The sequence below is a fragment of the Podarcis melisellensis genome (genome assembly GCF_964234715.1).
Source record: "Podarcis melisellensis genome assembly, chromosome: 1".
Classification (NCBI taxonomy): Eukaryota; Metazoa; Chordata; class Lepidosauria; order Squamata; family Lacertidae; genus Podarcis; species Podarcis melisellensis.
In genome coordinates this window covers 27,694,188-27,721,033 of record NC_138528.1, presented here as the reverse complement: position 1 = coordinate 27,721,033, position 26,846 = coordinate 27,694,188, and the positions used below count along the sequence as shown (strand labels likewise).

General features: G+C 41.7%; 1 protein-coding gene across 26 annotated transcripts in view; it reads left to right on the top strand.

Moving 5' to 3' along the window:
* The window catches only part of NRXN3 (neurexin 3), a 1,185,406-nt gene that overhangs the window by 1,047,030 nt on the left and 111,530 nt on the right, over window positions 1-26,846 (top strand). For 17 of the 26 annotated variants that reach the window (XM_081908654.1, XM_081908643.1, XM_081908664.1 and 14 more), the window contains 3 exons: window positions 4,866-4,952; window positions 12,687-12,743; window positions 14,539-14,846. In XM_081908654.1, the coding sequence (XP_081764780.1) occupies window positions 4,866-4,952; window positions 12,687-12,743; window positions 14,539-14,846 (452 nt within the window). The remainder of the gene's footprint in view (window positions 1-4,865; window positions 4,953-12,686; window positions 12,744-14,538; window positions 14,847-26,846) is intronic. The other 9 variants (XM_081908647.1, XM_081908646.1, XM_081908645.1 and 6 more) reach the window with 2 other exon arrangements.

Below are 26,846 nucleotides of genomic sequence, written 5' to 3'. Positions count from 1 at the left end.
GTGGGGAACCTTTGGTCCTCAAGACATTGCATCCCTTCCTCCCTAGCCAATGGCCATGCTTGCTGGAGCTGATGGGGGCTGTAGTTCAACAACATCTTGGAGGGCCAAAGGTTCTCCACACTTGATATACAAATAATCAAATGCTTATTAAAGAGGTGATTATTTCATAGAGCTGTGCTTCAGGGGACAACATATAGCCCAAGGTCACCTAAAGTACTACTGCTTTGGTGTTTGTTCTCTAAGATGACCAACCAAACTATCCAATCATTTTATGAACTATGGTTGAATGTAATTTTTCCTGTAAAAGTATTTTTGTTTCCTGATAAAGTCTGTGTTGTTTTCATTAAAGTTGCTGCATGGAAAATAATAATTTGAAATGCAAAGAATATTTTAATGAATGAGATTTTTGCAACTGGCACAGTTTCCTTCTCTACTGAATATTTTATGTGTACAATGATAATGAGAAACTTGTCCTTTAACTCAGTCTTGTCCATGAAGTACGGAGACGAGCACATTCTCATGCACATGTTCTTAAAGCTTTCTGAATAATGGTTCAGATAAATGGGGGAAAATAAAGTTAAAAAGGAACATGAAAAGATGCTAATGCTGCAGTATAAACTTACTTGAATTTTCAGGTGTCATTTGATTTTTCCTAGCATTTTTCCAGGTATGGGATTACTGAAAGTTGCTTTCTGCAAAAAAGCAAAATAACAATAATAAAACATAAACGTAAACATAAATTTAAAATCAAAATCTTTAAAGATGTGGTAGAGACTAGTTGTGCATTTCCTGGTTTTGAAGAAGGTCTAGGTTTTGACTGAAGCAGGCATTTTGAGTTTTCTTGTAGGGTTTGATACGTTATGCATGTATGCTATACATTTTTCAATGTAAAGTAAATTGAATTTAAATTCATGGAATTTAAGCAAAATATTTTAGTAGCACTCCACTAGACCCCTTGTTCTTAGCTTGTGAATGATTTTCAAAATCACTGGCTACAATCCCAGATGGTGATAATCCTTATTGACTGGACTTACTGCAAGAAGTTGGGAATGAACAATGGGAAATGAAGTGTTCCGCTTTCATTTTGAGTAGTGTACATGTCCAACCATGAGACTGAAATAGGTGGCAGGGCTGGTGGCAGCAGTTAGGCTTCAATCCCAGACCTTGTGGGAACTGAACTTCAACGCAGCCCTTGAAGCCATTGCTTCAGCTTAGCTCACCTCCTTGCTGGAAGGGACTTCCCAGAATGCGACAGTAATATTCCCACCATTTGAGATTGTCTCCAACAAAGTTTTACTCAGAGTAGATCCATTGAAATTAATAGACCTAAGTTAGTCATGACAATTAATTTTAATGAGTCTGCTCTGAGTAGGACTAGCGTTGGGCGCAAACAAGTAACTATAGCCCTTTTCACGTTTTTCTTCTTGGGTGTTTTTTTTTAATGTTGGGGAAAGCTCATACATGAAAAACTGCCTTGTACAACAGATTCGGACTGCTGGTTCTTCTAGCCCAGTTAAGTCTGGTTATACCAGCAGTACCACTCCAAAGTCTCAGCCACTGGTCCTCAGCCAGCTGCTTGACATCTTTCGCTGGAGATGCCAGAGGATAAAATGAGAATGTCTCCATACACTCTACCACTGGAACTGAGGGGTGACTTCCCTCTCTTCTGCTGCAACTCAGCACCCACAAAGACCAGTGAGAGATTTACCCAAGATGAGAATTCACAATGATTTATTTGGTTCAGAGGGAGGTTCACTGCCCACTTTTTCCTTTAAGACCTTATTCACTATTTTCTATCTGTTCAAGTCATAAATACTGCCAAAGACCTAATCTCACGAACAACTGATTCTCTTTGGCACCCTAATTTCCACAATTTCTATATAGACGTCTACATTCCCTAATGCATGCACATTTTTTTTTATAGTATGCTATATATTTCTGCCTATCTAAGCTGGTTTATATAGGTTCAGACTCGGCAGTTTGTTCTTCATCATCATGTTCTTTTTCAGTCCCTCTGCTGCACAGGCCTTGCTGCCAGTTATTATACATATACAAAGAAATAATAGAGTGTAGTTTTGGGTCTCCCATCTTCTGACCACTTATAAGGGCTGGCCCTGCTGAATGGTCAGTGAAGTGATTCCAAAGTAATTGCATTCTTGATCTCTTTTTTTTATTAGAATTCAAATTATTCTGGATTGCTGGCTACATCCTTTCAGGTGTATCCGTATGCCTGAGGCAACCTCCTACATGACTAATGCGATTAGAAACATGATTGACAGAACATACTGCCACGATTTTACATTGCCTTTTAAGTCTTAATAGCAGAAGCTATAGGGCAGCGCCAGGTTGACACTGGGCCTGAGGCACAAGTATAGTAGGAAGTTCAGAGATGTGTCTGCGGTGCTTAATTAACTATTACCTCAAAGGGACCTGCTATAGGTAGCAGTCAGTCCTGCATTTAATGGCACACACCTGCGAAAGTCTTTCATTCCCTCAGATTACAGCGAGAGACCCTGATCAGGGCAAACTTGGAATGAACGTGCTAAGTTGTCTCCCTGCAGCCAGCAGGTCTTTTCACAGCTGACTGTGATCCCTGCCCTTTGCTCCAACCCCACTGCAGAGCTTTCACTTCTTAAATGTCCCGGCAGGAGGATTTAACCTGAATCTTCCACGCTGTAGTCCTGCTCCATGTCTAAATTGAAAGAAACAGATCTGACGTCCAAATGTAAACTGACTGCTAACACAGCTGAAGGCTCAAAATCAGATATGAATCACTGCCACAGAAATGCCAGGCAGCTGATTGGAACTGCAGTGCCATTCTGTGTGGAGACATTCAGTGAGCACAAAAGCCAAGCTCAAGGCCTGTGTTGAACCTGAGGGACCAGGCTGCAAACACAACTCTTTACATCTCTAGATGGTGAGTCCCTTTGAGCCTTCATATAAGTGATGCAGAAGGTTTTCCATCACTGTGAGGATAAGTATGTGGGGGGGGGGAGGGAACTGTACTATTTTAAAAGAGAGGAAGGGAAATGATTCAGCATCTCTTCAGCTGAAGTGCTTTCAGTTCCACTTGCATGTATTTGGAGAATAATAAAATCACAGAACTGTAGAGTTGGAAGGGTCACTGAGGATCATCTATTCCAACTTCCTGCAATGCCAGGATCTCAACTAAAGCAATCCTCACAGGTCCTTAAAAACCTCAATTGAGGGAGAGACCACCACCTTCCAAGGAGGTCTGTTCCACTGACAAACTACTCTTGCCATCAGAAAGTTCTTCCTGATGTTTAGTCGGAATCTCCTTTCTTGATACTTGAAGGCCTTGGTTCAGATCCTACCCTTCAAAGCAGAAGAAAACAAGCTTGCTCCATCTTCCATGTAACAGCTCTTCAGATATTTGAAAATAGATATCATAGAACCTTAGAACCTTAGAGTTGAGAAGAACCCAATGGTCATCTAGTCCGGCCCTCTGCAATGCAGGAATCTCTGCTAAGGCATCCATGACAGATGGCCATCCAACCTCTGCTTAAAAACCTCCAAGGAAGGAGAGTCCACCATCTCTTGTGGGAATCTGTTCCACTGCCGAACAGCTTTTAACGTCAGAACGTTTTTCCAAATGTTTAGTCGGAATCTCCTTTCTTGTAATTTGAAGCCATTGCCAGTATTGTGTGGTGGTTAAGAGCAGTAGACTCGTAATCTGGTGAACTGGGTTCATGTCTCCGCTCCTCCACATGTAGCTGCTGGGTGACCTTGGGCTAGTCACACTTCTTTGAAGTCTCTCAGCCTCCCTCACCTCACAGAGTGTTTGTTGTGGGGGAGGAAGGGAAAGGAGATTGTTAGCCGCTTTGAGACTCTTTAGGGTAGTGATAAAGTGGGATATCAAATCCAAACTCTTCTCTTCTTCTCTCCTTGAGTCCTACCCTCAAGAAGAAGAGAAAACAAGCATACTTCCTCTTCCATGTGACAGCCCTTAAGACAGTTGAAGATGGCTACCACATCTCTCAGTCTACTCTTATTGCAGCTAAACCTACCCAGCTCCCTCAACTGTTTCTCATAAGGCTTGGTTTCCAGACTCTTGATTATCTCAGTTGCCCTCTTCTGCACACATTCCAGCTTGTCAATATCCTTCTTAAATTGTGGTGCCCAGAATTGGACACAGTACTCCCGGTGTGGTTCTGAACTGTAGTTCAACTTTCTTTCTTTTGTATCTCCTGAAGTGCTTTCCACTCTAAAGACCCAGGCTGCAACAGTCTTCTTTGCTCTATTTACCAGTAGCAGGAGAAAATTTAGAGGCTTCAATGGTGGCCAACAGAACCTTTTCTCCTTCAGGTTCTAAGTTTTGGAGTTTTACTTGCAGGACAAAATCTCCCACTTGCCTTCTGAAGTGGTTTGGCAGATTTATTGGAATTCTCAGCAAAGGGTTAGCACATCAGGAAACAGTAATGAATAATAAAATATTGGGAATTGGCTAAATGGGGAGAGACAGGCAAATGTAACCAATTATTCCTCTATCAGTGGTAATCATGCAAGGAATAGAAAAGGCACGATCTTTGTCTCAATGTTTTAATCACCTGATCTTCTAGAACTCCAGGAAATGAAAGGTTAACTATTCTGTACCACACTAAAAGAATAACAGTGTAATTCTATGCATGTCTACGCAAAAGTAAGCACCACTGGGCCCAGTGGGACTTACTCCCAGGTGTAGGTGTATAGGATTACAGAATTAATTACAGCCTTAATATACTTCTTCATGTTCTGTATATTTAAATACCTTCATAAATAAAAGCAAAGAAGCAAGCCTAGGATGTTTTTTTAACTATTTCATTGACTTTTCAGATTGTTTTTAAGCTGTTTTTTAAACTTTAAAGGCAACACTGATACTGCGTTCCAATTGGTAAAACAGAAAATCCCCTTCAAATATAACCGGCCCGTAGAGGAATGGCTGCAGGAAAAAGGTAACAGTTGTTAAAACTTTCATTTTAAATCCATTTGATTCTAAACCCTCATTTTTAAAGCCTGCAAATAAATGTTTCTTAAATTAGAATCGCCTGCTGCATAAATGACTCTTTTAATTTTCATTATAATTTGTGTCAACTTCCACCTGCCATATGTTGATAAATCATGCTATAATACATTGCTACTAAAAATGAAGTTAAAGGGACGGAATTCTAAGCTTGCAATCCAAAAGCAATGAAGAAAAAAGCAGAAATTAAAACACCACTTTAAACATAAATAGAAACAACCAAAGCAACAATATGTATTATGGCAATTTAACCACTGCATGAACTTTGTTTTTTTTCCCTCCCTAAAAACATATATATTTAAACTACATCTATATATTTAGCATCAAAGTTGCCTTAGAGATTGTTTGGAAATCACTTCATTCAAGATTTTAAAAATCTCTTTAAAATATTTCAGGCCCTAATCATTATAACATAGTTAATCTGTTTTGGGTGCCCACCGCCTACTAGTAATCCCCTAAGACAGCAATTCTGAATATTTATATATAAACTACAATAAAGGAAGAGAGTGAATGAGGTGGGTGTTATGTTAAATATGAATGAATCATATCTTAGAAACATAGAATTGCAGAGTTGGAAGGGGCCCCAAGGGTCATCTATTCCCAACTCCCTGGTTTTCAGATTATTCATTCACGCGGTTCCAATTATCCTTTTCCATCTGCTCTATGGAAAGGGTCCCCAAGGAAAGTTTTTCCCTATGCAGAACTCCTTCTGGAATTCTGCTGCATGTGGATAACGAGCAAATTCCATGCAGATTTCCAGAATGGACTTGCAGATAATATTCCTGCAGCAGAAGTTGTGTGTGCATAGATGAGAAGAATAGTGATGCAGTGCCAAAGCAAGGAAAGTTCATTTTTAAAAGGAGTTAGTTCTGGTTCAACATGTCCAGTTCAAGTTGGTTCCTTACAAAATGAACTAGTTTGGTTCATTTTTAGTTCAAGTTCATCCAAATTATCTCCATCAATTTTTTTCATTCAGAATGTTACAAGTTGCTGTACTAAAATATAAAATACAGCAGAATGTAAATGGTTTCATTTATTTTCCCCAATGATTTTATGATTTTTAAGCTTTAAGAGTCTAAAAGAGTAAAAAAAAATATGAACTTAAAGATGTATTAGAAATCATCTTTGCCAAAATGAACTTCATTTCACATTCAGTTCACCTGGCATTTAGGGGAATTCCTTTCAGGAGCAGTTCAGAAATTTCTGAACTAATTCATTGAACTTAATTAAACTGAACTAGTTCATTCCAAGCCCAGTACTGTGTATCAAGCACTGCACATACTGTGTTGGAGACTGAACCCTGCACCCAACCTGATTTCCTTTTCAGAGCTTAAATGATTCCAAAATTATGAAGTTCATGGAAATCTGAACCAGACTTAATTTCTGTTTTTTTATAAAAAGAAAGAAAGAAAAAGTATGTGGGGGTGACTGCTGTCTTCAGATCTATTTGTATCAGAGTATTTTAAAAAGAAGAGAAAAAATATTCACAAATTCTCCCCAAGTACTGAGTAAACATCTTGTTTACTTTTCTGTTGCTGAGCTGAACCTATTAATAGTTGTAGCTAGCCTAAAAACTGTGAGGTCCTAGGAGGACTTGTGTAATTGCAGCAAGACACGTTTGCTCAAAGTTTTTAACTTTAACTGATTTCAGTAAGGATTTTAGAGGAGAGATTGCCCATTAAACAGCTTATCAAGTAAGACATAGGGATATAAAGAAGGAGGCCTCAGCCTCACTTGAGCAAAGCAAGAGGAAATTTGATTGGAGGAGACTGAAATTTAGTGTTGTGTAGATGATGTGCTCCAGTCAATGCTCAAATCTTAATTCTGTCATGAACCTAGCAGGTGATCCTTAGCAAGCCCCTATCACCTCTCTTGTGTAATATGGACATAATTAAGGCTAGTACCAGTCTTGATGGGGCCCCTAACTGTTGCTCCCCCAGGCATGGGCTTACAAGGCAGCAGAGGCTGACTCTGGGAAGATGCCTGCCATCCTAATTCTCCATGATGTCTGACAGCCATGCTACATTGGGCTCTCCAAGGCACTCTGAGAATTTTCCAGGTGGCTTACCAGACCCAAGGGGACACAGGTGGTGCTGTGGGTTAAACCACAGAGCCTGGGACTTGCCGATCAGAAGGTCGGCGGTTCGAATCCCTGTGACGGGGTGAGCTCCCGTTGCTCGGTCCCTGCTCCTGCCAACCTAGCAGTTTGAAAGCACGTCAAAGTGCAAGTAGATAAATAGGTACCGCTCCGGCGGGAAGGTAAAAGGCGTTTCCATGCGCTGCTCTGGTTCGCCAGAAGCAGCTTAGTCATGCTGGCCACATGACCCGGAAGCTGTACACCAGCTCCCTCAGCCAATAAAGTGAGATGAGCGCCGCAACCCCAGAGTTGGTCACGACTGGACCTAATGGTCAGGGGTCCCTTTACCCTTTACCTTACCAGACCCAGCCTCTGCTGTCAGATAACCCACAGCCAGGGTCATAGGTGGACAGAAAGACGAAAACAACATTGGCAAGCCTGGCCAGGGCACTTAGGCTCTCCCAGCACCCCTAGAATGCCAGGTAATGCTGCTGGAATAATAATACTGATCGCTATAGTGATATAACAACATGAAGTGCTCTAAACACCCTAAAACAGGCCCATAAAATGGATCCCATGTTAAGCCCAGTGCATCCCACCAGCCCGGTGCTTGACATCCCTTCCTCTATCCAACCTTGCTCTAGTCCCAGGTTAAGTAACAAAGCCAGTGTCTTTATTAAGCTCCTGGTTACTGGGCTACCATGCATGCTTGGTGAGATGCCTTTCGCTTGGTGCATGGCCAGATGTGCCCCCCAAAAAACATTGCATAAATGCCAGTTATTATCACTAAAAATGATGTGACCCAAGTTCTTGAGAAATGATTTTTAAAAGTTAAAAGCTTTTCAGACTAAAAAGTGGTTAACTTTGTTTTGCTAATCTCAAATAAAGTCCCTTTAACACTAATGATAATTCCAGCCTTGCTTTTGTTAAGACTAGTGCATGCCTGATGCTGTGATGAAGCTCATGTGCTTGAGAAACCCATCCTTGTTTTTAACATTTTTTTTCCTTCTCTGTAGTTTTCACCATTGATTTGAGTCTTTCCCCCCATTGCTTCCCCAAGCCTGAAATAAGCATGCCCAAGTGTTTTATATGTGTTTACCACCTTGGAATTCTGAAATTGATGTTTTTGCTGTTGTGTGGATGATGATGATGAAGATGAAGAAGAAGAAGATGACAGTGCTTTGGGGTTTTTTGTTTTGTTTTGTTTTAAAAATCACATCAGAGCAGCGGGTTCTAAAGAAAACACCAGCTCCTGAGATCTCTTAACATTTCTAGGAAGCATGGGGGTGAGCTGGGCAGTTATTGATACATGTTGTCAGCGGAAAAAACAATCTGTCATAAGCATTTTGTAATATTTAGTGTATCATGCAACGGGATATATAATGTCAAGGTATTTTTTGATATTTCAGTTGCCACTATATATGAGAAACAGCAGGTGGGGGGGATCACCCATTCACCAGCCTATCATTTATTCACTCATCTACACCTGCCTGCCCATCCAGTCATTCATTCATTTCCTAATGCATCAAGAAAGTCTTATGTCAGAAGACCTCGTAAAGATGATGAGTGCAAGGGTAGATAGCTATCAAAATGGAACATGATAAATTGATGGATGCCTAGATGGATGGATCAATCCATCGAGACAGACAGCACAGAGTATAACTCTCTGCCAGATATAATGGACCTACAATGGAATCGTTTACAATTAACACAATGGATGCAATCCAGAGGAACGTAGGTGTCCTCAAGTCCCATTTCAATCAGTGGCGCTTAAGTATTATTAAACACTTATGTGCCTTTGATTTTGAAGATACATAAGTGTGGGCAGGGGTAATTAAAAGAACTTTTCAACGGAATGCCAGAGCTGTTTCTCCATGTGAAATAAAGCCATTGTGAGGGGTAGATGGAAAGAAAGATACAAAGATAACAAAATGCATAAACAGGATTTACAGTTAAAATGGATTTCTGTTGTAATATTTAATCCTCTAGCAATACCACAATCCTATGCACATTTACTTGGGAGTAACCCCCATTGAATGCACTGGGGTGCACTTCTGAGTAAACATGCCTAAAGTGGTGCTGTGTTAATCAAACCACTTTACCAATTCAGTTTGTACAGATTCAGAAAACGGGGAATAAGACCAATTCTCCAGTATGGTGATATCTCTGTATGTAAGTGCAGTTTAGCTGGGAAACAGAAGTGAAATTAAAATTTATTTGGAACTACAGGTGCTTAGAGCATCTCAGTATATATGTTTGTGTAAGAGAGAGAATGTGAAATCAGCTCCTGCAAGTTATAATTATACACTCACACTCACCCCCAGTATTGGCTGTGATATATTGAGGGGGTGGGAGGAATCACATGCCTCTACACTGGAAACTAGGAAAAGGAAATCAGTGCCAATGCCCCAATTTGCAAAGGGAGATTTGGGCTACTGCATGGACCACCTGTGCCCTTACATTGCTGCCAGCGGTCTGTGTTCAAGGACACACTGCCCCTTTCATGCTTTCCCTTTCCTTGCAGAGCAGAAAGCATTAAGAGGCAATACTTGGAGATGCAAGCTCTGCAGATACCTGCTTATGCTGCTATTCTGTGACCCAGATCAAGTAGCCATGGAGAGATCTGGGTAGCAGTGGAGTGCCCAGCCACGAGCTGCTCAGTGTCCGTTATAGTAAGAGCAGCATCCAACACCAAGAGTAAATGCCTAATTTTGCATTATGGGAGAGGGACCACAAGCATGTTCTTGGTATCAGCCTAATGGGTTTTCCTCCTTGACCTGAAAGATCAGAGTGGGTAGTGAGATAATTCAAAAAATGTACGTATGTCTGTGTTTGTGGGGGGGAAGGATCAGTACTGTATATCATATGACTTAAAATAGAATAGGTTGTTTGTTTGTTGGGTGGCTGCCCTAGAACGAAAGGGAGATCGCCATACACCCTTACTGTCAATCAGCGGCTAGTGCTAGTATTCCACGTATGGCAGCTTTAGATAGAAAGCTGCTTATCCAGAATAAAGGCTTGTTGTAGGCTTAAACCCAAAATCCAGCTGAGTGCTATGAACTGGACTGATGCATTCGCTAGTGCAGTTGGTGTTCTGATGAATAGTTGTTTCAGATTTGTCCTGACATCTTGTCAATTGCAAAACCAGATTACACAGATGTTTGTGGATTCTTAACCAGATCAAAACTTAAAGAATTAAACTTCACAGGGAAACCTAATAAAGCATTTGCAAGCAAACGCTTTCCTCTTTTGTGAGCCACGTCAATCAGGACAGTGCAAACAAGGAGGAGGAATTCAGAAGCCACATAATTTGAATGCACTGCACCATGCGGATTAGCTCCTGATCACCTCATTGGTGTATTTGAAATAGAGAGTATCTTTGTAACAACAACAAAAGGTTTACTTTGGAAGAACGATATTCGCAAATGTAGGTGAAAGAGGAGATAGAGGTCTGGCGTGACATTTCAGCTATGCATGCTTCCTCTCTACATTTTTCTTTCTTTTTGCCCATTGTTTTCCACTTGACCATTCAAGCAGAGACGCCTCGCTCAAGAGTTTGAAGTTAGGAGTAGGTCTCCCTAGAGATTTATCCTTGGTTTTTGTAGCAAACACACATGTTCCGTGTCAGTGCTACATTATAAAATGTAGCTGTGCAGTGCATTGCATGCCTCATGTTCAGCTCCTGAACTCAAAGAACCCATAACTCAAGAGGGAGACATAACATACTTCACATATTTATTTATTTTTGAATTAGTTCATCTTCCTGGAGTAGATATATCTAAAACGCTAGGACAATGTGAATGCTTACTCTTCTAATGAAAGGGAAAAGGACAGCAGAGAAGAGGCCTTCTCATTTACTTGAAGAAGGAGAAAACAAAACATAAAGAGGCTTTGTCTACTTAATTTTCATTTAGTTCCACTTTCTCACTATTTAGCACTCTAAGTGCTTCATGCCAACTAAGATGGAGTGGAAGGAGTTCTTCGGGGAAAAGTAAGATCTGCAGCCTGTCCTTGGTACATTCAGCTGTGTCTTTGCCCTAGTTTTGCAACAAAATTGGCCTGGGGTAAGGGCAAATCTTATACTGGACCCTGTATTTCAGAAGAAGGCCACTTCTATAGTAGCTATATTCCATCTGCAACAAGAAGTTCAGCAAATGCCACTCAGAAGATGCAGCTAAAAGGAACACTGAGCAAATGCAGTCCCCTGCCCCATAACTGCTAGAAACAGAACATTATATACCCCCTGCAATCTCCCCATCCTCTAAGGATCTCTGACCAGTATATCTATTTTTGCCCGATTCTCCCATCTTTTCAGAGCCATTAAATGAACAGAAAGCACGGATGGAATCTGACAACTCTGCTTCTGTCTTCATCTCACATGAGGGATGCACATTTAGATGGGCCTCAAGTTAGCTTTTACTTTGTTAGGGGAGGATAGAAGGTGGAATGCTCTGGGGTAATAATTTGGTAGTGTCCAGATGTGAGGAAATGGGGAGAGTGAGAGGAGGAGAAGCACTGGGCTTTGTAATGTGCAATACCATCATTTTCTCTAGTTTAGACAGCACTCCCACCCAGAATCAGATGAGCTGAATGAAGCATTTACACAAAATATAAAGGGGTCTGTAGATTTGGGCAGCTTCAGAGACTCCCCAATTCCTCAGAATGTGCCTTGCCATGTGTGAGGTTCCTCAAAAGAGAGCTTATTTTCCTCAGAAGTTTGCAGATTCAGATGGGTTGCAAGACTTGTGCAAGCCAAATTAGAAAGTGAAGTTCCATGGCAAATTTTGGAAAAATCCTAGGATCAAAACATTTGTTTATGGCAGGCCCACCTCTGCTTTAAGCAGAGACTGCAAGTGGATAAATATCTGTTTCGGTTGACGTTCTCACAGTTCATGCCACTCCGTGTGGGTCCAGTGGGATGGATATGAGAATGCAAGTTTCAGGGAGAAAATGGGATGATATGGTACTCCCAAAAGAGGGAATCTGTGAATTGAATTGTAAGGCCTATTTTAATGAGAGCCCATCATAGTTTTCCATGTGATAACTGCAGCTATCATGTCATTACTTGAAAGAAATTGCTATGAACAGAGCCATATTATTACAATCATCTTCACTATCTAATAATGGCTGATAAAGTAGATTGAAATTACCACTGAGGCAATTATTTTTATATTAAAAAAATGAGTCCTGCAAAAATTGCTATTCTTCCATACATAGTGTCCCAGCACTAAAACTACATGTAACACATCTGCACTGTGAGGAAAGCAGTGAGTGGACAGTTATGAGGGGAGAAAGGAAAATTGTTCTGATTTCAAAGACAGAATATCTCAATCCTTACCATTTTTTAATTTATTGTTTTTTACATCTGTACACTAACCCATCTTGGTCCAGTCTCTCCCGATATATGTATATTTTATTGCAATAGCACAAGGGGATGTGCACCTCACCATCTCAAGCTGCAGGAATTTCACATACATACCTACTTTGCTTGGTTAGCTAGGGTCCTCATTGGGGAATAGGAACTCCTTTCAGATACATTTCTTCTCTTGTCCCCATTCTCTTCCCCATTATCCATCCTGTCACCATTAGATGATGCAACAGCGCATCACCACTTGACTTCGAGACCTGCCACGACGACCAAAATTGGTGAGCTCCCCTCGTATTCTGATCTACTTTAACCACTGGCTATGAGGGAATAGAAAGTGGGGTTTAGGTGCCCTGCTACATGGTGGCCTTTGGCATGTATCGGGGGGACCTGAGGAAGAAAGTGGTTAGTGTGCAGCAGAGAAGGAGGGAGGGGAGGGAAATGGGCATGTGTGTGCAAATGTGGGGATAAATGGATTGGATGATTCAATTAATGCTTTGTCTTCTGAAACATGGCCAGTGTGATTCTTTGCTCAACAGCCAATTGCATTTAGTACATCCTAAGACTGCATTCTGACCAAGGATATAAAATAAATCCAGGGTGAGTTCATACTGGGTTTATCATGTGAAAATTGTAGTTGTTATTTTTCTAACTGAATATGTGGAAATACCATGAACATGAATCACACTTCTTCATCACCTCTGGCAATTGCCTACCTATGATGAGAGGAATGAAACAGAAGGAGAGATTTCTATCAAAAGTTCACATTGCCTGTTAAACTAATTGTGTGAACTCACCCTTGATTTGTAGGTGGGAAAATAATTATTTCTGGGATCTATACTGACTGGAAATGCTGCATACTCCCTGCCTTCCTTTAAAAATAGGGTTAGGAAGCACACTTCTGAGATCTCAAGGAACTTAGTTGTGTTCACTATACAGTAGTTCTCAGTGTGCCTCATAGGTAGATAACAACAGCCAGTAGTCCTGGGCCAAATCTGGCCTCCTGAGGTGTCTCACCCCTTCTCTCCCTGAAGGAAGAGAGGTGTGTGGAAATAATGGTGGTTACTTTGTATATTGTGGGACTTACTGGCAGCTCACTTAGGGCTTTGGCTTGCCACTTTATGCCCCTTCTCAAAGTGGCCCGCCAGTAAAAACTACATGTACGTAGATCAAGGCCTAGGTCTCACTGAGGTAGTGAACCTGTGTCTGAGAACCAATGCTTCTAACTGTAGGTGTGGGCTCTCATATCAGGGAGAAGGCTACTGGAAACCTTCTCCCCAATATTTAGTTTTCTATGTGGAGAGAATTGTTTTGTATAAAGGAATAGTAAACGATGTGATTTTTCCCACCTGCAGTGTGAAGTGTTACACAGCTCTGACACAGTTTTACTGTGAGAACTAGGCCCAAACTCATAGGGTTATTTATGTGCACTAATTCAGCATTGACACATATTTTCTCTTCCACAGCAAATATGATCCAAAAATTGTATTAAATCTAACCTTTATTTAAAACAAGATTCTATCTTCCACAGCTGTAGCTATTATAAGTTTCAAGGAGTCATGCGTATGTCCATCTCTTAGCACATATCTGTGTTCTGTTCATCTTTTGCCAAATCACAGGACAGGACTGAATCTCTGCTCTGTCCATTCAAGGATCCAGGTTTTGTTTTTGTTTTTACATTCTGGAGAGGGCAAAAAACTAAGGAGGTTTTGATGTTCTGGCTTGGATTAAACTCTCCCAAGTTCCCAAAACAATATGTAAAGAGTTGGATTTTTAAATTTGAAATGAAAACAAGGTTTGGGTAAAATTCCTCCTGAATGTGCTTATTTTTACGGGAACAAGACCACAAAGATCTGGATCCATTGTTTTGTTGTTCAGGCTTATCATGATTTGTGGCACATCGGGACAGCTATTTATGGTACTGCATTCCTGCCATTTAATCACCACAATTGCCATCACCACCACATCAGAAAACCTGCTTCGAGCTTTGGTCCATTTCAGCCAGGACTCAAGGGTTTTAAAAAGGGGAAATATTCCTGCCAATAATGTTATTCAACCCCCCCCCCCTTCACTTAGGACGACAGTTAACGATCTTCAACACCCAGGCGCAAATAGCCATTGGAGGAAAAGATAGAGGGCGTCTCTTCCAAGGCCAGCTCTCCGGTCTCTATTACAATGGTTTGAAAGTGCTGAACATGGCAGCAGAGAGCAGCCCCAACATCAAGATCAATGGAAGTGTCCGGCTGGTGGGAGAAGTGCCATCCATCTTGGGAACCGCACCTACAACCTCCATGCCACCAGAGATGTCTACAACAGTCATGGAGACCACCACTACTATGGCCACTACTACAACCCGAAGAAACCGCTCCACACCTACCATTCAGGTGAGTCATTTGAAGTCTCTATAGCTGGCTTGTGTTTTCTCAAATATATCTTACGACCAGATTCTCTCTCTCTTTTTTGTTTATGTTTTTTTCTGATTTTATCTAATGATAAAATTCAGCACAGAACTTGTTCACTCTCAGTTTCCATTTGAATTATTGTTGTATGTGCAGACATGAGGCCAAGTTCTTCTGTGATGCTGTTTGACCCACTCATTAAGTTAGGGTTGGTTGTTCCTGTGTGGAGAACAAGATATGAAATTCATAAATCTGTGGAATTTGATAATGGAAGACCACGATGGTAGATTCTGGAAAGCCAGTGCAGATTAGTGTTCCTCATGTGTGCTATTTCTTTTTTAGTGGCAAAGTTTTTAATAGAGTGGATTGGGTTGCCTAAGCTGAGTTGTTCTTCATTCCTGTTTTTAACAATATTAAATAATAATAATATTTAAAGTGGAATATTAATATTAAAGTGGGAATTGTCAGATGGTTGCTTTCAGAGTCTGAGGCTCATTCAATCAGGTGCTTTTGAAATCTCTGATAGCCCTTATTGTCATGGAGGTATATATTTTTCTCTGACTGCAGCTTCATTAAGCCCTTTAGGGCTTAATAAACTCTCAATATATCTTTTCAATAATTGCAGACAGAAAATAATCTACAGATCAAATATAATTGCCTTGATGAAGCAGCAGTAGACTGTGTTCTTCCCCAAGTACAAATGAGATTCTTCTGAATAATAATTATTGATTGCTTGATCTGCTTTCTTTGTCGGCGTTGAGTAGAACAGAGAGCTCACCAGGCATTTCACAGAGACCTTCACATGTATAGAGGTGTCTTATACCTGCATGATAGAATTTATTGGATCATATGGTCCTTTCATTCGTAATGTGGTTTATTTCTAATTAGCTCATCTAATTGAATGGTTGTTTTCCAGTCCAAGCCATCAATAGCTTTTGTTTTCCTTTTTTGAGTTGTGCTTCCCCACAATGGTAATGCACCATTGCCCAAACATTTGATCTTGTTCCTAGACCTTCGTGGCTATGTCAGTTCTCACCACCAGTAAAAACAACTTGACTCAGCAAGGCAGGACTATGTCAGATCATAATCAGGGTCTCAAATGTTGCTGAAAGTGTGACATTAAATGCTAAATGCTGCTTTATTTCTCCTGGTTGCCTGTCAAGGCTCTACATCTTTTGCTCGCTGAAAAATCAGGTGGCTATGAATCAGTTCTAATTATTAGCTTCAATTGATGGTGCGTTATATAAAGGCCTCAGGTAAAGTCACCCACTTTGAAATTGGACTGCAAATAATTCTGATGGATTTTGTCATATTTGGAATGTTGTTCTTATACATTCTGGGAAAATGAAACAGAATGCAAGCCAGGTTTCCCCCTTAGTTAGCTTATGCAGGGCCAGCCTCATGAGATCTCGCCAGAAGCCACTACTGCACAATGCTGGTGAGCAAGGCTTGTGTGGCGGTGGGCGGCAGAGGTGAAACAGGATATGTCGTTCCTGAGTTAATGCTCTAATCAGAGTCTGTAAAGATTTTTTTTGAGTCTATTCTGATGGAATTATATCAGTCTGTTGCGAGGTCACTGAAATATTTCATGAAACAGGCCCACCTAGATTATTTCTCAGAGGGTTTTTGACCTAATCTACATGTCAGCTTGTTGAGCTGATTAAGTCATTATGTTCTTGAGAAAGCATCAAGGTGATTTAATACAGTGTAAACTGGCCTCTAAAAACATGGTTAGAGCAATGATTTCCTGGATGCACTCACACAACGAATGGTCTCATCTTGGCTTATATTAAAGCAATAACTCTTGACACTTCACTCTTTCCATTGAAAGGAAGATAAAAGTCAATATGCACCTCCATTACAACTCACTGTGTCTCAAGAGCAGGTCAATTTATTGTTATCACAGTGCAAGACGGTTCTTGCTTCCTTTCAGTCACTCGACTGAGTTGTTCAACTCCATTTGTGTAAGCTGTATCCTATACAGACTCAGCACCAACAAGAAACTCAAACATCACACCTCCCCTGACGTACCGATTATTAAAATTAAGAAACAATTTTTTTTTGGAGGGGGGACCCTTTTTTGTTGTTTTTTGGCACCGAGTGGCTTGTGATTCTGTTGCCTGTGGGGGGGGGGGAAGCACTGGTCACTGCTGTATTTTTTTTTTAGGACCAGCAATCTTGGAGGGGATGTAACAAGTAACATGATGCACATCTGGGCAGAGATATGTGGTGTTCTGTTTAACCCTGGAGCCTGTACTTGCTTAAGCTGATAGAAATTGGTGTAGTCCAAAGTTCACTTTGCCTACTTGTGATTTCTTGTTTGTTCCACTCCATTTAATGAAGCACGTTTGCTTCTGACTAACAGAGCTGCCTACCGACCCTTAGTAAAAGTGCCACTTTGACCCCCTGACACATAAGTTTGCTCTGTATTCAAGCTTGGGTCTGTTCGGAAACGGCATGTGTTGTATTAAATTACTCTTACAGACCTCAGGGCCCTGACACACCAGCTTCCCTCGTATTAACAATATCCTCTTTGGGAATTCCACTTTGCCTCACTGCTGTGCATAGAACACGGAGGCATATGGCTATCGTTCACTTAAATGCTTCTACTTTTAACTCGGGAATGTCCTGGAGTGCACGGCTGCTGCTAGATTAGGGCTGTCTCACATCCAAAATGAGAGATGTGTTGTTATTTCTATCAGGCTTATTCTCGACAGATGCCTTGTTTCTGTTGTTGAGCTTTTTGAACTTTACCTGACTAGCCTTCTTAAGTAGCCAAAGATCTGTCTGGTTGATCAGACCTGGTGTTGATGACACACAGCACAATAACTCCTCTATTCTGAGCCCCCTTTTTTCCTTTGACACTTGGGGTAGCGATCCTTTTCTATGGTTTTTGTTTCCAGTATTTATATTTTTGACAGTTCAGCTGCCATCAGCTGATATTTACAATCTACAGATATGGGTTCTTTGTGCCCCACTTATGGTGGAGAGATGGTGTTAAAATATAGGGCTTTCTCAATGGTTGACCCATCGTTGTGGCACAACATGCTCTGTGAAGAGTGGGTGAACTTCCTTTCTAGTGACTGGTGAACTCTTTTTTTTGGGGGGGGCAGGCTTTTGGCTACTAAGTGTTTCCTTTTAAGGCTGTTTGGTTCCTGCCTCTGTTGTAATTTTGTACCTTAACTGAATGTATTGTTTTATATGATAATGTGATTTTAATGTGTTGTCAGCTGTACTGAGTTGTGCATAGGCACTAGAATAGCAGGATAGGAAAATATATATGAATAATAACAACCTCTGTTTGAGCTGATCTAAATATTACGACAAATAAATTAATACACTACATTCAACAAATTGTGTTTGTCCAAAATGCCCTAAATCCAGAACATTCCTTAGCAAAATCCAAGGAACTGGCTGTGAACAGTCAAATGAAAACAAATAAATTCAGCACTGACTTGAATCCATTTAGATTTCATGTACTCAACCATGTGGTGTCAAGGGACCAAAAATAGAATTCTCCAGTAAAATTAATATAAATAGTAACATGAAAAGTGGTTGTTGATTTCAGTTCTTGTTTCCATTGATGACAATTTTTTGAGATGAAACCCACAAAATGCGCTTCACCTTTGGGTTTTATTAAATTCATTTTTCTGAATCGTAAATGCTGAAGCTAAAGCATTTGTAAAGCCAAATGCTTGCTGAGTAGTCACTTCATAGTTGAGCTGAACAGATTTGATTAAATTTGTAAATATTTAAGTTTTGATATGCTTAGTAAGGACTATTAGATCTGCAGGAAGCCAAGAATGGATGAGTTAACCATGAATGGATGCCAAGGGTGAATGCAAGGGCTCCTTCTTTTCATTGAAAAGGATCAAGATCCATAGGCAGAATAGTGGGAGGCAATTCTTGCTAATTCCCCTCTTCCCCCTCAACCTATTGCTGTCATTCTGCTCTGGATGGTCCTCTAACCTTCCAGAGCAAATTTTCAGGAGCTGGATGGGACATTGGTCAGAAATACTTCCCCACTTCCATGGATAGTGGATAGAATGTTGGATTTTGACCCAGAAGACTTGAGTTCAGCCTCCACTTAGCTCTGAATATTGTGCAGTATTGGGTCTGGGTAAGATCACACACTGCCTAGCCTACTACATTGTATTGTTGTATATATGGTTGTCCTTGGAAGAATGGTAGAATAGAAATGTAATAATAAACAACTCTGAAAGAAAGGGGGAAAGATATCATTGATTAACGTCAGTGAGCCTCCCTATTGGTTTAGTTAGGGTTTGATCAGTGGAGTGCTTGGGGATCCATCCTTTTACCAGAGTCCAACACAGTTGCCTAGCTGCATTTTGTTTAGGCTGAGGGCCATAGGATTTTGATTCAGAACTTCCCATAAGACACTGCTCTCGCAGCACTTTCTTTTAGGCATGCCTTGTGATGGAACACAGCAGAGAAGATTTGTCAGTATAATTAGCCTCTAACTGTCAGGGAAAGAAAAATACACTTGTCTCCTCTTGCGATTGCCAAGGTACTTTCTTTTTCACTCTTAAGAAAATAATTTTTGGAGAAGGAAATTGGCCTCTAATTTACTCATTGCTTGTTATGAGTCTCCAGTGACATTTTCATCCACTGACTGCAAAGCACTAAATGAGAAATAATATTAAGGAACTTGAAAGCCCCAGCTTTCTGTCTTACTTCACACAAGCCTATTCATATGACATAAAATTGTCTTTTCTTACCTTCCTACCTTTTATTGTTGTCAAAAAAAATTATGTCCTGTGCAAAACAATTGGCCACCCAATCACAGACATTTACACTGGGGTTATCAGTGCAACACTATGGTTTGTGATGTTCTACTGGCACAATGGTTGGTACATACTTGTCGTATATGTATGTTTTTATAGGGCAGCAATGAGGATAACAACACGTCTGAAAGGCAAAGATGCATAAAAGGAATACTGTATTGGCCCGTATATAAGACAAACCCGCAAATAAGCCGCACCTTTAAAATTCAAGGCATATTTGCGGGTGCGACACATCTCCCGGCACTACCACCCTGGATGGAGGGCGGCCAGTTCTAGATTCTGAGTGCGCTGTGTGCCCGCCTCCCAACACTACCTCTGGGCACTACCTCCCAAGCCGGTGCTGGGGGAGGCTTGGGAGCAGTGGGTGGGTTGTGTGCCATTGCTCTACGCTACTGGGCTGCTTCCTGGGGGGGGGGTGTAGCCATGCCACTTTGCCGGCAGCCTCCTCCCCTTCCCCCTTCCTTACAGTGGTTCAGGGAAGGCTTGGGAAATGTGGCTGGGACGGGTGCCGTTGTCCCACACCCCCGATCGCCCTCATGGGCAGCTGTTTCAGCAGCGATACCATAAGGTCATGAATATAAGCCACACTTTAACTTTTTACAATTGGAATTTGGGGAAAAAGTGTGGCTTATATTCGGGCCAATACGGTATATATCTAGGTGGAAGATAAGAACTCTCTTCAAGCATTCAAAGAGGCTTAATGTGGGGAGTGGGTGTGCACACACCAGCCCTGTTCCAGTGTCCATGAGCATGTGCATTCCATCCTTGAACTTTTTGGAAGGTATTAAGGGAACTGGTAAGGACTTTTAGTTGCGCATGCTCACAGGACTCCCCATGAATAGGAACTCTGCCCTATCAGGGTGCAATACAGGAAGTTGTAGCTAGAGTATTATCCAGTTAGAACCCTCACACATTCTCCTGAATGCTTGAATAGGGTTAGGGAGTTCTAAGCCAGGATTGTTATTATTGACAATTTCCCTCCCATTGGGGAAAATTGGGAAGGAAATGAAAAGGAGAGAGTTAGATGGGCTCTTGACCTTGCCTAATTTTCTCCCCTATTGGACACAAGTTGCTTCCTGGTGCCACTGAGGCAAGCCCCAGTATGCCCCCTTTCTGGCCCTAGATGCCAGAGCTCTGATGTCAATTTGGCTAAGGTAACAGAAGATCTGGCAATGGTGGGGAAGGGAGGAGCCAACATTATATATCTCTTTCCAATACTGAAGCTCTTTTTCCAAGAGCACTGGGAATAATTCAGTGCCATGATCTTCTGATCATTTCATCATTTCTACTTGCCAGACAGAATGATCACCCCTCTCACCCCCCTGTGTCATTATTAGGTATGTAGCCTTGGAAATCAGTAAATTGTTCTATATGATTTCACTGGTTAGCATTCTGTATGTTGCCTGCTTATTGTTCTGAGAACCATTTGGAAGTTCACTCATGTTCTCGAATGTGTTTCTGGGATAATACGCAGTAATTTTACAAAGTTTATCTACTATGACAATAATGCCTGTGTGGGGACAGTATGTGGTCTGCATTCAGAGGGAATGCCATCTTGTCCTCAGGCAGCAGAATGTCTTCTGCCAGCCCTGATCCAGATATGTGAATATGAACATACGAAATTGCCTTAGACCTCTGGTCCTTTGAACATAGTATTATCAACTGTGGCAGATATCAACTGTCCAAGGTTCCAAACAAAGTATTTCTCAGTCCTCTTACTAATGTCCTGTAACTGGAGATGTCAGGAATGGAGCCTGGTTTCAACTGGAAAAGAATAATCATATACCCAAAGTGATTGCCCTTTGCTTCATCGCTGGTCATTTGGGCCCATTCCTGCAGAGGAATCTGCTAGGCACTATCTCACTGTAGTGTAGAAGCAATTGTGAATGAGTAAGTATGTGGGTGGATGTTTTGGGCCCTGGAAAATACAGATGACATTATTTATATGGCAAATTATCTCAAATGTATATATTTGAAAACATTTGATAATCTGTGTGATGAGAGAGAGGGTAAAGTATGATATGCAAGTTGGCCCAAAAGCTGTTAGTTGTGTGAGTAATCACAATTTGAAATTCAAGTTTTTTTGACAAGCGTATGGCATGTTTCTGGAGCCAGTTTGCTTTCCAAATGCAGTTACAAGTTTGAACGTCCTCTGGTATTCTGCAACAGCCTGTTAAAATCTGCTACTTTGGAAGTGGGGGGAGAGGCGGGAAATGCGTATGTGAATCTATATTCTTTGCAGAAGGCATAGATAAAAATATGTATAAATGCAGGCAAATAAATGCCCTAAAGTGCAGAAACTTTAAACACATACTTCATAGTCATAGACAAGTTATGATAACTAGAATAGCAGATCATGTGAACAGGCTAAAAAATTATAATGGTTCCATTTTATTTTTTCCAATTTTAAGCGTGGGAGGGTTAAGTGCTGAAGGTTCATCAGGGCCCAGCCCTAGCATTTTTTGTTAATGCCAGGCTTCAGCTGTGGAACATATGAAGTATGAACAGATGAATGCCCTTGGGGAAGTGCAGTTTCCATCTTCTTCACCATGGAATAACTGCAACGACTCATCCACACATTGGCGTTTAGAGGGAAGATTTTCCAGTTCAGAGGCTAATGTTTCCAGCAGATTTGAGCTCTGACATCTCTTTTTCTAGAAACGAAGCACAGATGCCAATGCTGGCTTCAATTTTTGTGTGTGTGTCAGGGGCAGGAGGAGGCTTAGGCAAGAAACCCTTAGCTGCTCCCCATTCCTTGGGTGGGATCTCAACCTCCTGGCTGTTGTCACCACTGCCCCTCTCATTCGCCCCCTCCTTCTGGAATGAAGAGCAAAACCAGGGGACTCTCAGGACCAGCAGCAGTCCCCCTAATTGGCTGTGGGTCTTAGTAGTTCCCTGACATTGCTGAATTTTGACACTATTGCAGTCCGAACACTTCTTTAGCCTTTCTGCAGAATGTGTGTGGGCTTAAAATGGGTAGCAGGTAAAGGATGCACACACTGGTCCCTTTCCCAGTGTCCTTGTGTTTAGAAGCCTCACAAATAGACTTCTGACACATGGGGGTCTGAAGGGGAATGCTAACTGTATTCAGTTGAAATGCACAGAGTTCCAAACTGAACTAACAATACTCAATGAATGGAGATAGAATCCTCACTGCATGGCTCCAAATGTTGAGATTGGACATGCCCACACACTCCTACCCAGTTTGATTCCTCGTGTTCTGTATCACCTCTGCTTAACACCCTGCTCTTGCTGGAGAATGACAATCCATGTGAAAAACAGCTCCATTTATTTTAACACCTCTCTTCAAAATCACCAGGATTGAATTGGCATTGGGCAATAATAATTCACTTCAATTAAATGCTAGACCAATCTGTGAAAATGAAAGACACTCCCCACACTTCTCCATCTTTGCTTCAAAGGTTCTGGGCACTTCCCGACTCAGCTTGTTTTTGTTTCTCAAAAAGGAAAAGGAGTGGGGAGGTTATGCATTGAAATTTGTGGTAAAACTGAGCGGGTCCCCGATCTGCCTTGAGACGCCTAGTTAATAGCACTATCTGACTTGGGAATGTGAAATCATGACTGGAACCATCTCAGTGTGCCTTGTTATTTGGAGTGCATGCAGAGCTGATGCACATACCCCTGTTAAACAGAAGCAAATTTGTATTTCCAGAATGGCTTGAGTTCTTAGAATGACAGGATTCATTGAAAGACACAATGCAAAGCAAGTGGCTGCTTAGGAATGAACAGAGAAAAATCATTGGCTTTGTAGCACAGAAAGAGAGATCCGGTTTGCTTTCTCCCGGTTCTTAAACCACGTCTGCTTTGCTTGCTATTTATACCCTGCAGGGAAATGATTGGGAGCTGCAGGCGTTGCCAAAAGACTTCCAAGGCAGACATTTTCATTTTGTTTTTGACAAGACTCATTGAGAGGTGGGGGATGCACATCTTACCTTTCTTGGCTCACGTTTAGATGACAGCATAGAAATTAGAAACACATCCTGGCTGTTATGACAGTCCTATTTCTTGAAACCATCTAATTAACGCCTTGGGTTTTCTTTGGTGAGAAACAGTGCTGTGTAGCTAATAGAAAGGGCGGGGCAGGGAGTTTCACACTGCATTCTCCTTTGTTGGTGGGGTGAGCTGTCACTAAAATGGAAGCTGTGCCTGTCATTGCGAGCTTTTGGATTTGGTACAAGCTGCTTGATTGACAGCTGGACCTGCAGAAACAGCAAATATTTCCCTGTCTGCATGCACGGTTCTTTACTGAGGAATATGGTAAGAATATTTATGTATTTATTAATTTGTGCATGCGTCCATTGCATTTATATGCCACTTTTCTGCCATGGCACTCAAGGGAGGTTACCATTTTAAAAGATAGAAACAAATGATTTAAGACAGTGGTTCCCAGTAGGTGGTCTGCAGGCCCCAGGGGGACCATGGCACAACTTAGTTGTGGGCCATTGAATGCATCAGCTTGCTTGGATCACACTATTTTGTCCATTGAATCAATCAATCAATTAAAAAAATTAGATGGCGATCTGTAAAGCTGTTGTTAAGTAAAAACTTTATGGATGAATACATCAAGCCACTAAGCACTGTCTTGCGGTGATCGTCACATCACTGCCATATGCAATTGCATAGGGGCATAAGTCCCTGCAGAGGCACCCCATAGAGCCCTCTCTGCCATTCTTTCCTCAACTTGGTGCATAAGCAAAAGGGAAAGCCTTTGTGGTGTAGTGGTTAGTGTGCTGGCCTATGACCTTGGGAGTCCAGGGTTCAAATCCCCAGTCACCCATAGAGCTCACTGGGTGACCTTGGACCACTCAGCCTAATCTACCTCACAGGGTTCTTGTGAGGGGGAAAAATGGATGGGGAGGACAATGTATATCATCTTGAAGTTCCAGGAGAACAAGTGGGATATACGTAATAATAAAAACAAATTAGTAAATAAAAAGGGGAAGTAACATTAGTGTAGGCTTCAGGGAATCCTGAAGCAGGAGCTGGGGTAATTACAGATCCCGTTTAGATCAGGCCAGACTCTGGAAGATCTGGGGACAGTTCCCAAATGAACACAGGGAGAAAGCAGAGCTTAAAATCCATTGTCTGACCTTTCACCACTTCTGTGTGGAACCCATCACCAGTCTCAAAGGAAATCAACTTATCAGCTAATCCTACCATAAGGCAGAATGAAATGGTTCCACCTCAGATGGCATTTATTTTTGGCACCCTTAAAGGTTGACAAATTGACAATTTAGAGTATTTTTTTATTATTATCACCAATCACTGTTTGAATCTTCTCACTTGGGCACTAACATATCTTGGGGCTATTGCTGCACTGTAACACTATTTACATGTGCTTTGAGACCCTTGCATGGTTGTCTTTGAAAGAGCCAGCCAACGTAGAAGAGGTTTGTTGTATGCAAGCTATAATATATACAGAGCCAGGAGAAATTGCAGGGCTGGCTAATTTTCCCATTGGATGCATACAATGCCTCATAACCCCATGGCAGACTGATTAAAAAATAGTAAGGGGGGGGGATTAAGTTGCCACAATCTTTATTCCCTTTTCTGAAAGGTGACCTCTGATGAGAGCAGAAGGATGTGAATGATTTTAATCTGCAGTAACAATGGAGAACCAGTCCTGACCGACTCCTGCAGTATAAATATATAAAATGACAGATTATTCTGCCGCTTCCTCCTCCCCTCCTGCCCAGACATACACATACACATGCCATAATGCACAGCTAAATTTCAATTGTGCTTTATCTCTCAGCTTCTGCCCCAGTGATTAATGCTGTGCTTTCTGGGAGGCTGGAATATGAGGGGAGAGAGGGAGAAGCGAGATATGTATTTCTGGTGCTGTTTATCATTATCATTATTCCTTTATAATAGTTTTTCCTCCTGTTGGAAGAGCTTAATTTACTGAAGGAGCAGGGGACATGACAGGTGAGAGAAGAGATGATGGCAGGTGGATGGATGGCTTGGGCAAAGGCAAGGACAAAGATAGGAAGCTGTGAGCAACTTTTGAGAAGTGTGCCCCCCCCCATATTAAGGATTTAGAAAGACAAGACTAATTTCCACCTTGCTGGTGCAACTTCCTGCATGAGCTGCCCATTCACCATTGTGGGCAAGGGCCACAGCTGAGCATATGCTTTACAGTGCAGAAGGTTTTATGTTTGTTCCCTCACATCTGCCAATCACTGGTCAGCTGAGAACATTCTTTACCAACTTTGGCTGGTGCACCAACTACAACCATTACTGGACAAGGATAGCCTTGCCAGCATGGTTTATACATTAGTAATTTCTTGATTAGGCTACTGTAATGCACTCTATGTGGAATTTCCCTGTAGCTGATTCAAAGCATGCAGCTAGTGCAAAATGCAACTGTCAAGATGCTTAATGTGACACCCAGCTTTACACATACTGTGCCATTGTTAAAAGATCAGCACCAGCTGCCAAGTTCAAGATTTTGTTCTTAACCTTTAAAGCTCCATATAACTTGGTACTAAGATACCTAGCAGGCTAAGTCACTCTTCAGATATTCCAAGGGGATCCTGCTGGTCAATCCATGACCAGTGGATTGTCACTGGGTGACTAGGCTTGCCATATGTCCGGAAAATCTCGGACATGTTCAGAAATCGGACATCGTCTCCTGCAGGTAAAAGGGAGGCAATGTGGGCTCGTGTGTGTGTGTGTGTGTGTGTGTGTGTGTGTGCGTGTGTTATTAGCAAGAGCATTGCCTTCACTCTCCATGAACTCTGTAATCCATGGAGGTTGGGTGGCCTCTAGCCCTAGGGGAAAAGCCCCACCCACAACTCTTGGCCTGAGGTGACTCTATGGTTGCAGGAGGCTAGGTGGGCTCCTTGTGAGCAGTGGCGGGAAGGGAGAGCAGGTTTGAAGGGGAGCCACAGAGAGAGTGGGGCAGAAGTGGCCAGAGGTATCCGCCAAGGGAAGCAGGAAGGCAGGGGATCCAGGGCAGACATTGGGCTCTGGGGAAATGAGGGGCACTAGTTATGGCAGCCACGCTATTACACGGAAGGGTTAACAATGATGGTGGGGCGGGCACTGGTCACTGCCTCCCCTCCCCTCTCCTGCCTTAAGGTGTTTTCCTTATGAAAGCTCAAAAATTTGGGGGTGTCTGGATTTTTTCTTTTTGAAATATGGCAAGTCTGTGGGT